The 12,852-nt window shown below is 34.3% G+C and overlaps 1 protein-coding gene across 4 annotated transcripts in view; it reads right to left on the minus strand.

Moving 5' to 3' along the window:
• LOC149078978 (cell adhesion molecule Dscam1-like) overlaps positions 1–12,852 on the minus strand; it is a 297,831-nt gene that overhangs the window by 61,477 nt on the left and 223,502 nt on the right. For all 4 annotated transcript variants that reach the window (XR_016193869.1, XM_089241221.1, XM_089241220.1 and 1 more), the window contains exons 17-19: positions 12,286–12,523; positions 9,354–9,446; positions 262–450 (exon numbers count right to left, since the gene is read on the minus strand). Coding sequence is in view for 3 of the 4 variants with exons in the window: in XM_089241221.1 (XP_089097347.1) it covers positions 262–450; positions 9,354–9,446; positions 12,286–12,523 (520 nt within the window). In the remaining variant the exon portion in view is untranslated. The remainder of the gene's footprint in view (positions 1–261; positions 451–9,353; positions 9,447–12,285; positions 12,524–12,852) is intronic.

Consider the following 12,852-nt stretch of genomic DNA (forward strand, 5'->3'; position numbering starts at 1 on the left):
CGAAAATGCAAAAATATCTTGAAAATTACAAAAAATGAATGCTCGGGTGTGAAAGTGTCATAAATGTATAATCCATCATTTTTGCCTTTTTCTCTGTGAATATATTGATACTCCGTAACTTGATTTTGATCAATATTGCAGTATATTTTTCTGTAGAAAGCAATATTTAACAATACTGATACTCATTTTTTCGAGTATGCACGTATTTGCATATCTATGGATATATCAAGTGAGAGAGAGACATTCAAAACAAACTCTGACCTCCACCTGTAGTTTCAGCTGTAACTTCATCACTGGGTTCACCTCTACCGGCACTATTAAAAGCTGATAATATGAAATGGTACTTTGTGCCGCAACGCAAATTCTTGATTGTGGCACTCGTCCTCTGAGGTGCGACGTGACTTTCTTGCGCCCAATCACCAGTTTCGCTTCTGTATTGCAATATGTATCCTAAAAAAATATTTGATAAATATCAAAAATGAATTTATATTATTTATCTGGGATGAAAAGAATTCATATATGGGCTCAATAAATTATTTCTTTGGAAAAATTGGCAAAATAAATATTTAATGTCATTTATGTTTTTAATACATTTTTTGTTTATCGAAAATACAAAAATATCTTGAAAATGAAAAAAAAATGAAGGCCTGGGTGCGAAAGTGGCTCATTATCATTAATGGCTCAAACCTTTGAGCCATTAACTAAGGTCCAGCTATATCAGAGGGTGTACAACCTTCCCGTGGGTCAAATTTTTTTCGTTAAAGAGTTCCATCCGGCCCACCAAACGTGTTTCAGTAGAAGTATTAAAAGAATGTCCGTAATATATTGTTTTCATAAAAGTACGATAAATCGGGACCCACACGAGCCTTCACGAGGGCATTGCGTTGCAGCATTGAAGTTCACATTTAAGAGCACAGTAGTGAACCTAGAGCAATTGCTAAAACTACACAATATCAATAAAGTCTGGGCCTTGAGTAGTTCAGTTCATGTCGAATAGTAAATTTAAAATTCGGTGCGTATAAGTGTATAAAAATATTTCAGTACATTTGTTCGGTATATAATGTGGAAAATTATCAGAAAAGACGAGAATTAACCTGCGTATTTAGCCGTGTTGGAATTGTGAAATGTATAAGCCTGAGTAATATGACAACATACTGAAAATATGCGTTTAAAACATGAAAATGTTACGAATAACACTAAATAATTCACTAGATGACAAAGGCAACTAAAATCTCGGTCTTTCCTTGGAGATAGTGTGCACTGAACATAATATATAACATACATACCAGCGGTTCCAAATAATTTCAATCATGGACCCCCGAAAATATTGGTGTCTGTCATGAACCCCCCATTCATAGTAGCATAAACTACAGCTGTCTATCAGCGAGAATGCTCTCGAACAATGGATGAAATTTTATCCAGAACTAGTGAATGTGAAACGATAAAAATGCAATCTACTGAACTGGAAAAGAACTAAAACATTATTCACTATCGAGAGCTGTCGCAATAAGAACAATTTCTGTCAAATCATTACAATATTACTGCTGCAGTCTACCAAAGTTGTAACGGTACGTTTGCGTGTAAAATTTAATTAAAATTTTCTTTAATTAAAACTATTCTGTACTACTACGAAGGGAAAGGGGAAAACACCGTCCCTATTTTTTGTTATCAAACTTTGAAAGAAAGCTGACTCCCGAAAGTCATTTGATCTAACAGATTGGAAGGAGGGTAAGGAAAACACGTTGGACTAAAAAAAACCATAAAGCACTAACTGGGCTCGTGATTGCCGAAATAAGAGGGTTTTAAGAAGGCGAGATATCTTGGAATTTCCACAATAGAAGGTATCTAGTTAGGTGAGATATCTCGTCAATGCCAATGTAAGGGTAGAAATAATTTGATTTTAACAAATCTTTCATTGCATGAAGGAAAAAAAACCGGACAAAATACGTCCTGAAACCATTTTTGGATTAGTGCTTTTATTATTCGAAATTAACTTATCTCTATTTATCTCAATAAGTAAAAACATAAAAATTGTGCAAATGTGGAAAGAAAATTTCATAAAACCTTCGTGAAGTACAGAAAACTCTTTGCACTCGTGAATATCGAGCGTCACGGATGTCGTTGAAATAAGCTGACGCGATACTGTGCTCGACTGAAATTTCGTGAAGAAAATACAACAGAAGTCTTTGAGGAAGGAAGTAAAAAAAAAAAACAATGTAAGCCATTCTAATACGAATTCACCCCACAAGAGAAATTTCAGAGGAGCCAAAGTACAGCTTACGGACACGTTTCGCATTTCGTTTCTGAAGATCCTCAGTTGTAAATCCGGAATTATACGCCTTAAGGGGAAATACGAGGAAAAACAAAGAGTAGCATCGCTGGCTTTCTTGCTGAAGATGCATGCTTCACTATCAAACCCCGACAGCCCGAGACGTCAGCAATAAAATTGTGTGTGTATGTATACGTATACACATATATCTTGTCTGCGTGTGGAGAATGTATTGAATCGTCTAAACCCACTTTCGAAACTCCCACCCATCTTGGAGCTTCAAAGAAACTCGTTAAAGTATTGAAAACAAGAGAGTAAGAGAGAGAGAGAGAGTCTTCTTTGTTAATTAATTTTCTTTGGAATGCGTTGTGTGTGAGGGAAATCTTGACTAAATTTCGCAATTCCAATACTGGAAGGTCGTGGTTCTGTTTGCTATACGAGTGAAAGGTATGCAGCGCAGACTGCCGTCGACGACAACATTCTCCTCTCTCTAGGAAAGGGATGTCGTTGAAATTTCCAATTTTACTCTCACATAGAATATGCAATGAATGCGAGTTTCGAACTCTCTCGCTCTCACTTTCCAGCCGCTAGACAAATAACGCTCGCGATGCTATGCGATTCGTCTGAAGGTTGAATTCGATTTAAAAACATTTGTCTTGGAACCGTTGACATTAGGAACTTTAGTGGAGCGTTAAGAAGTCAATGCTGGTGATAAATAGTTAACTCCGGCTTCTCCTAACTGATAGCTTATCACGTGCTGTAATCTTTGAGCATATTCGCATATAGAAGCATCGCTACAAGCATGTTCCGATTGCATTAATACGTTTTTGGGTGTGTTATTGTGAAATTTATAGACTTCAGAAGCAACGATTGAGAAAATATTTCATTCCGCTCTAGTCACCATGTAAGGTGAATGAAGAACGAACTTTTCAACATGGAAGAAAAACCTCATGAAATGAACTGTACCATCAGTATAAACTGTAAGTACCGTCGCACACATAAAATAATTGTTATGTAGCAGGCACTATAGACTAATTTTCTTTGTATAGTTCAAAGATGTGAATCCAAGTACTTTTCAGAAAATAAAATGTCACCGTATGTTCTCACTGACATATAATAGTCATGTGGAAATTTACCGATTTAGCATTCACCAATCATAAAATGTTAATTAATGATTGGTGTAGGTCATGTTTTTGTAGATGAAGTTGATTTTTCTACTCGCTTATATGCATCATCTATAGGCCCAAATATTTAAGGACTTCAATAATGTTTTTGAAATTTCTTTTTGAAAATTCGTTCTTGATTATTATTTTTTTTCAATTCACCCTTTCGGGAAAAAAGTAAAAAAAAGTTGCAGATAATACGCAGTAATATATACTTGGCGGTCCAGTTCGTGAATAGTTAAAATTTCATAAATGTTGATGGAATCGGTATATTTAAATGCGTTTTGCGAAAAAGTTATTCTCATGAAGGAGGGTTGGGGTTTTTATTTATTTATTTGGTGCAAGAATAAAAATTAGTACAAAATTTTGTCCATAGACGATACTGAACGAAATCAAATAACTCGGAAATATGCAAATAAGAGTCTTATAAAATGCAGGTCGTACGATTAACAGCTCATTTCTGAATTATCCTGTTACTGGAGCTTGTATTATGCTCTCATTGGGATGTTGACTTTAGTGGATGAAGCACTATTGGAGAAGTTGTATTATTTACCGGCTAAAAGTTTACGAACGTTTCAGACACAGAAGACATTGTAAAAAGGTTCTAGGATGGAATTCTGTAATTTGCTTTGATGCAGGGTACGGCCTATATCGATAAAAATTACAACCATTTTTTTGTGCTAAAAAAATTGCCACCTTCGTGAAAATAACTTTTACGGAAACCGCATTCAAATATACCAATTCCTTCCACACTTATGAATTTTTAAACTACTTACGAATTTGTGGAACACACTGTGTAATCCACATTAGTCGTTTTTAACGAATCCACGGATTATACACGGGGAAATGAATTACAACACTTAAGATTTCTGAAAATACTTCGGTTCAAATGATTCGACCATATTAGTTGATAACCAAGTATAAAATAGAAATAATGCCGTTTATAACATTAAAATGATCGATATTACTCTTCAGAACTTTACGTGAACTTCTGCTATGAACTCTTTACGGAACATGAATTCTCTAAATAAATACGTATACGGTGAAAGATGAAGGATGAATGCGTTGTCGGGTGATAAACGTGGCAGGTCTCACAGTGTGTCTTCTATTTCATTTAATTAATTTTGCAGATTTGATCGATTATATTTGTTGGAGAATTTGCTATGACTTTCTTAAGTGACATACTTCATGTGCAAGGTTCGTTGAGAACGAGGAGTCTTGTAATAAATTGATCGACGTGACAGATGGGGTCACCAAGAATTTTCGATTCTTCGCTTCTATAAGAACTTTTTTATTAAATTTCTAATCTCCGAGAAAATAAGCTAAACTTTAAACTAGACATCTGTTCTCCGATGATTTATATCTATCTTGATATTTATTAAGTACTTATTCGTTAATAAGTTCGCGTAAAATTTTTATTTTGTAAAAATCAAAGTCCTGATTTTTGTTTCCAGAAAACCAAGTTTCTAGAACCCCTTTTGCTATTCTCACACATTTATAGGTAATGAGTAATTACGCGCCGTGATAAGAATACTAAAAAAGCTTATCGAAATTGATCAGTAAAGATGATTAATAAACTGTTTTATTCATATCAAAATAATTTATAAGGCCTTTAAATATTCTTAGGATCAGAAATTCTTGTGTATGCATATTTAAATTAGCGGAGAAAAGAAGACTTTTTATGTTTCGCGTACTTAATCATTCCACTCCCTTTTTAAAAACTATGTTTCTTCGGAGGAATCACCGTATATTATTTAATAGAGATGAAGCTTCTCCGTTGAATAAAACAGCAATGATTAATTACATATTCAGGCACATCCATCTCCCACTATCCCTCGAAAGTATGATACGAGGCAATGAGGTAGCATCAATCGAAAAATTAAAACAAAACAACGAAAATAACTATCATAACACATTAGGCAAAAGAAAAGGGGGATAAAGGGACGCATTACATTTAACAATATGCATACGGAAACTTTCATAAACAACTTAGGTCTAAATACTGTTTTGCCACCAAAGAGTGTGTCTTAGAATAAAATTTTTGTAGGACCTAACAATACATTTGTGTAAAACTCAAGTGTATTACAAGACTTGAAAAAAAACCTCCAAAAGGAACCCCCCGCGTAAAGTTAGGACCCGTGCTGTCATCTATTGAACGAAAATAAAACTATATGTTATAAATATTAAAATAAAATATTTGTTCACTTTAAACTAATGTATTGATATACAGTCCCTATAGGTATTGTTATTATTACGCTAAATATTTATGCTACGCTCTTTCCATTTATACTAACTTTTAAAGAAGACTGTTTACGAACTTAAATAGTTTCTATCAGACTTCAGATGGACTTCAAAGATCGAATGGGACTTCAAAGAATTCCAACATGAACTTTTATAACAATGTTTTAACTAATTTAATGCAATAAACTAACAATGAAAACGACTTTCCCTTGGAAAAGATAATACCAACCGTACAAGAGAGTTGCCAGACCATATTAGATACATAAAGGGGCAGAGCCGCGGCCATTAATATCATCTATAACACTGTGTATCACAATTTTTGTCCTTGGTTAGCAGAAAAAAATTCCCAGTGGCTTCCGACTAAAAATGATTAACACTGCAATTTTAGGGGAGATCACGCGGAGATTGATATTTGTAAATTGGTCATTCATCAAATTCCTGATTGGGTGACATGATCATTGAAAATGACAAAAAAAACTTTTCGCGACGATAATAACTTTAAAACTGTAAATAACTTTTAGAATACAAGTCACGTATCAGGACATTAAACATAAAATAGAATTTTAAATTTTAAAAATAACGAGAATTTTTCCATCTTTATACCCATACACACTTCATCACGTTTTAGCTCACAAAAGTATTTGCCATAATATTTTCGATGTTTCTCTTCTATATAGATGTTCCAAGTGTCAAGAATTCTTTGGTGAAGGTGCTCTTTTGGGTAAGAATCGCGTTTCTGTGAATTTTTCAATACGGGCGTGGATAATACTATGTATCATACGTACTGTAACTACAGTAAAGAATGTGAAATACAAAGGATTTCCCAAAAAAGACAAACGTTGATAAAGAAGCTTGAGATGCCTCTTTTCGCATGCTTAACAAGTTCATAGGTAACCACTGGATCAAAATCCATTTTGAGCTTGGGCAAAAGCATGAAAATCTATACAAAAATAGAAAATCCCATGTTTTATCGAAGGGTTCATCGCATCCTTCACGTTGATCTCGAAAAATTCAAAAGAGCACCTTCACCAAATAATGCCCGAATTTGAGCTACTATATAAGGATGGCCACCTCCGAAATATCATGACAATTACTTTTAAGAGATGAAAACGTGGAGATGTGCGTAGTATCTATGGGAAGAAAGATGGGAAAAAGTCCCATTATTATTTTTTTTAAATTCAATATTCTATTTTAACTCGAATATTATTTTCAGTTAAATTTCCAGATACATAACAAAGATGGAAAAAGTCCGCAATTAGTTCTTAAATTTAATTTTTTAACTTAATTTCATTTTCTGTGGAATGTCTAGATGCGTGACTTATGTTCTAAAAGTTATTTACAGCTTCTAAAATTATCATCGATGCGATTTTTTTTTTGTCATTTTTCAATATTCCAGTTACCCAATCAGCCAATAGTTAGTGACCAATTCATAAATACCGATCCCAACACCACAAAATCAAAGTTTAAGGGAAATAATCATCATTCCCATATTATTCAGGCCAAACAAACACAAAAATAACAACTTTCACCCAAGGCCAAAGAATTTTTTTTTCTTGTTTCATTGCGTAATCTCAGTGTCGAAGCCATCGAAATTTCTGCCGCAATTCTACAATCGGAACACAATTCCTTCCAAGCTGAATTCATTTTTCTACAAAATATCTCTGGCTACTAATAGCTTTATCAATAAAAACACGATGAGCAATACTGTACTATATAATAAATTATGTTTACACAAGTAAGATAAACAATTCACTGTCAGAGATTATTGCAAAATACCTCTGAAAATTTTATTCGATGTACCCTCTCAAAGTATGAAATGACCTACTCATCCATGGCCAGAGGAGTCGTATTTGCATGAAAGAACTGTAAAAAAATCATCATGTGGCTGTGGAATTGCCAATTTCGCTATTATTCCTTCGGGTTTATTCTATTTTTGCGGCTCTTGAGCAGTTGTTTATCAAGATCTTCTCAAGACAAATTCGTGAGTAGAATCCTTTTTTTTGTTCGTAAAGCGACTTGTTCGTAACTGAGACGTTAACGCAAAATTGACTGTAGGACATATTAAGAACGAAAGATGAAACCTTTCATCCATGCGGAGATGAAGCTCGGGTAGAAAATTCACAATGTCTCTAATGAGAATCGAACCACCAACCTCTTTCTTTCCGTGCGATTGCTCTACCATCAAGCTACGGAGGAGAATGGTATTTTCTTTTCTTATAGCGTATATGATAGCTGAATAGGACTCCGCATGGACAGCCTCTGGATTCGACTAATAGCTCTTACGACAATAGCCCCCAGATGGCGACATACAGTGACAGACGATATTACTTTGTATAACAGTGGAGAGTGACTTTGTTTCTCTCAGAAAGTTGTTGTATAACATATTTACGTGCTTAAAATATAAGAGACAGTTCCTTTCAAACAACCTACACGATTCTCATTGTGCTTTTTATCATATTTCACAAAAACCAATGTGGAAACTCACCAACATTCGAACAGAAAAGTCCGGCATTTAAAGAGTAAGCCTTTAGGCTCGTTCAGAAACTATTATTACTGATAACACTATTTCCCAATTCAAATTCAAGAACAAGATACATGTGTGTGAACTGTTCCCACTTCCAATTAAATTACTCTCAGAAGACTTTCATTTATCGCAAAATCTTTCTCTCTCTCTCTCTGAGATATTACACAGTGCGTACGAATATATGCTTACGACCTAATCTCCAGTTTTAGATAGATTTATCGTATAACACCACAACAAAATACTATCGAAATCGATAAAGTGCAACTAAAACCTCTCACTAATTAATAACCGAATGTCATAGTTTCAAAAAGAGCTCAAGGGCATTCTCCAATTACACAATCCTTACGTAGAACGAAGAAGCGCGAGAATCAAGAGTAGCTCTTCGGGAAAATTAACCACAAATAATGTATATAACACTCCAAGAATGAATATACATTTCCGAAAATTTCCCAAGTTTTGTGAAAATAATATCATCTTGCGTAAGATGTCTAATAAATTAGAACACTGTTTCTTTAGGACATGTTTGTGCATAAGAACTTAATTAGAAATACCAAACTAGTTATAAGTATTCTTTGTTCTCCCCTCTTTCCTTTAATAAGAAATTCTCTTTTTTCGTTACGCCTTACCATATTCTTGAAAGAAGGAAAAATACTGACAAAAAAAATTAATAGGAATTTTTTTTTTTAAATCTCACGCAAAGTGTATGGTTATTATTCCTCGTTTGTACTTATCTTGGGGTTATTATTTTTTCCCCACGTGAATACATCAGATCTGCAAAATATGTCCAGGCATTATAATAATATCTTGCTAAAAAAGTAATGACATCAGCTGAATTAGAGTTTTCCATGGTGTTTATTATATTTTTTTTTTAAAGGAGAAACAATATGCATAAATAGAATATTAATGAGAAAGAAGAGAAATAATTAAATACTCATAAACCTAAATAACTACACACGACAGGATAAACCGGGACATTTTATGTGATGTCAGGTTGAAAAAATATTCGCATGATTATCACAAAATCAATACAGGATTTACAAAAGCTTGAAAATTCAGTTTCAATTCCAGATTAAACTGAATAAAAAAGTATGTACGGTGAGATATATAATCGGTGTGACTAAAAATTATTGGAAAGTATTTCTCAACTGATATTTACCTGTAACCGGCGTCAGATCAGCAACGGTCCAAGATAGCTGTATTGAGAACGAAGAAGTATTCTCCACTCGCAAACTCGGTGATTTCGGTGGATCTGAAAGTGTAAATAAACCAGCCGAAGTTCAAAAAACAGAGAGCCATGTAGATGAAATGAAGACTCGAGTCAACAATATTAAATATGGGGTTTTACTTTTTCAAAATTACACAATATCTCATATAAAACTTATTTTATGAATTTTTTCCCCTCCCATTTGGCGTACAATAATACATTTTTGCACGTATTGTGGTTATTTTTATAATACAGTACCATAATGATTTTCCTATAAAAACGGGATAAGAGAAATACGTAGATGTATATACAACATGCAGTCAAACCTCGTTCTAGAACCCCCCTCCTTCCCAATTTTGCACCAACACCCTTCGCGCCAAAGTTTTTCAGTGATTAAATGTTCCATATATATATATGTTACATACATACGTTAATTTGTGATTCGATATAACGCCAAGCTCGTGGCAGCGCCAGAAATTTGAGAGACAAATGGTGGCGTTGCATCCTGGTCCGACTATAGGTTGGTGGAGCTTCATTCCATAGGAGTAGGGTGTTGGTGGGTGGCTAGTAGGTACTGATAGGAAGTTTAAACACAGTAGAAATCCATTATTACGACAGTTCGCAATCACGAGAAAACTTTATAATGAACTTCTCTTCTAAAGTGGAAGTTTCTGTAACATTAACTTTTTGGCAATCACCTGCAAATCACCCGTTATATCGAGATTGTCGTTATAAGCCATATACGTTATAACGGATTTACTGTATTTACAGTTTCTTTCTTCTTGTTGGCTGTAGCACCTCGTATCCGTTCTTACAGAATGAGCGAGTTACATACATCCATTACGCCCATTATAACGAAATTTCACGCTAAAGAAAGCGTAAAACTGTTGAAATTTAGAGAATGCTCTATATTGCACAGTTCAGGAAAAAACATTCCCGAAAACGTAACTGTGTAATTGACCTAAATCTTTTTCTTTCTTTAATTTAACAGGAGGATGTTTCCGAGAATGAGCCTCCCCAAGGATGAGCATTACTACAAGAAACATTCGTGCTCTCCGTGGGAGCATTGAAGTAAATGGCCACATAAAGGTATTAGATTTAATAGCATCAAGTACAGTATTTACTATGAGAGACATCAATCTATTATTGAAGATGGTTTTGACACTGGAGTATTTCCACGGACCTCGCGGTCACCTCCATGGTTGTAGACGAGCATCTTACCACTGCGTCACTCACACCTCCATCATTTAGGATGGTCAGGAGTACCAAACAGTGTCTGCTAGCTGGGTTCCTCATGCTATTCTTTCACACGAAAATGCAAAGAAAAACACTCTGCTAAATTAACAGTTGAAGGCGGTTCACTGGTCAGCTCTGAAATACTCTTCCTGGAGTTCAGTAATTTTTTTCCGTATTTTATGGACTGCCGAATATTTAATACTTCAAGTAATTGAAAATTAGTTGAATTTTTTTTTAATTTTTCCTGATATTGTTTGTTATTTGATTTCTTATCACGATATCCCTTTAAACCCGAGCTCGATCGATCGTACGGGTGAAATTCTTAACAACCATTCATGTTTTCAAAAATTTCAATGTTTTTGAGCCATGAATACACTATAACAGTTTTCTAAAAGTTCTTTTATAAAATTTGAAAAATTCAACAAATGGGATTATCGATTGCATTTGCTCTAATGTAACCCATGAGCTTCATTGGTTGGATTTTTCAAGTTTAACAAAAGTTATTTTATCGAACTTTTATAGTGTAATCCCGGCCTTAAAGGGATATATAATTTCAGTATTTTTTTCTTGCTGGTTAACCAAACAAAAATCGTAGGTATTTTTACCTTCAGCGTGTATACATGCAGGAAACTTGAGGATTACCTTTATTGATATTTTCCTCACTATTATTGAACGAAGATTGACAAAAAAAAAAAAACCAGCAATTGCGGCATTTTCAATCCTTTTATGTCTGTCTCAAGGAGCGCATATGAAGTTTATAAAATATTTAATTTCCACAACATCTTGATATTTTTCATTCTCTATCACCAACTTCATAACATATATTGCCGTAGGCTTCTATTGTAATTATACTTTAATCTCATCTTTGTATTTTGTTTGCATTTTGTGTAAATTTTTATTATTTTATTTATCGATTATATGTAGGTAGGGTTTTCTCAATATTAACGTTAATTAATAATTATCGCATTTTTAAAATGTGTAATGGATTGTTCGAGAGCAAGAAGAAAAGAACATGTTTGATTCATTTAGTATCTTGGTGGAAATGTTCGCGTATAATCATTGCACATCATTACATCGCAGTGCATCGTTGGGATATTGTCAATATATTTCCAAATGTTTAATTCTAACAAAATTTCTAATACAGCAAATCGGGGAAAAAACTGATTAAAATGAAGTTACCTCATACCAACTACTAGATGGCACTACTACAAATGTTCCTAAAATGGGTTTTGTAAATTAGCTATGAAAAATGAAATGGATCGATCGAACCAAACTTAATCATGTGATCCTAAGATTGCCACAGAAACAGGACCAACATTATGTATATATGATGCTCTTCGCTATTCATACAAGATATAGAAAACTAGATACACATTGAGTAGAGGATGATTATTGAAAATAATATTTCGTATCGGAAAAAAATGACGTGAATTTATTATTTTTTTAATAGTCATTCATCCTACATTGTGTATCTAGTTTCTTATATATTGTCTGAAACAAATCTTTATTAGGATGAACGAATAAATAACGTGAAAAATTGCACGGTAATGCGCGTGTTGTTTTTAGGATGAAACGATATTTCGCCGGTATCCGAATGATATAAATGACTAATACATACATTAGCGAAATATAATAAAGCAAAGCTCACCATGTTCTAATGTTTGCACGAAGACTTCTTTGCTGACAGGTCCGGTACCTTTGGAATTATACGCTTGAACGGTGACAGCGTATTTCGTATGCTTCCTCAGGTTCGTGATGAGAGCTTCGTTTAATGCGTCTTCCTTAGAGAAATCTATGGTTTTGTACACAACGGGTTCCGATGATGAAACGTCACGCGTTCCCACGTAATATCCGAGTAAGTCACTGCTGTACGTTGTCACTGGAGACTAATACGGGAGAAGTAACAAAAAAATGTATTACACGTACGAAGTGTACAGTGTAAGCAGCTTTATACTTAAATACAATAAATTTCATATACAACAATGTATAACGAATCCCAACATTTTTGTTAGTTTTCTCTGCATTAAAAAACAATTGAGATCATGTTTCTGACATGGTCAAAAATGGAACCTACAGATCTATTGTATATGCATATATATGAACTGACGTCATCACCATCCTGCCGCCCAGCCATGGGTGGAGATACGGGGGGCGTGGGGGCATTGTCCCCCCCCCCCCGCGTCAAAGGTGGAGTCGACTAATCTAATGAATATAT

The sequence above is a fragment of the Pholcus phalangioides genome, unplaced genomic scaffold (assembly GCF_987345545.1).
Source record: "Pholcus phalangioides strain wild (caught in Gottingen) unplaced genomic scaffold, Ppha-v1.0 ptg000013l_1, whole genome shotgun sequence".
In the NCBI taxonomy this organism is placed as follows: Eukaryota; Metazoa; Arthropoda; class Arachnida; order Araneae; family Pholcidae; genus Pholcus; species Pholcus phalangioides.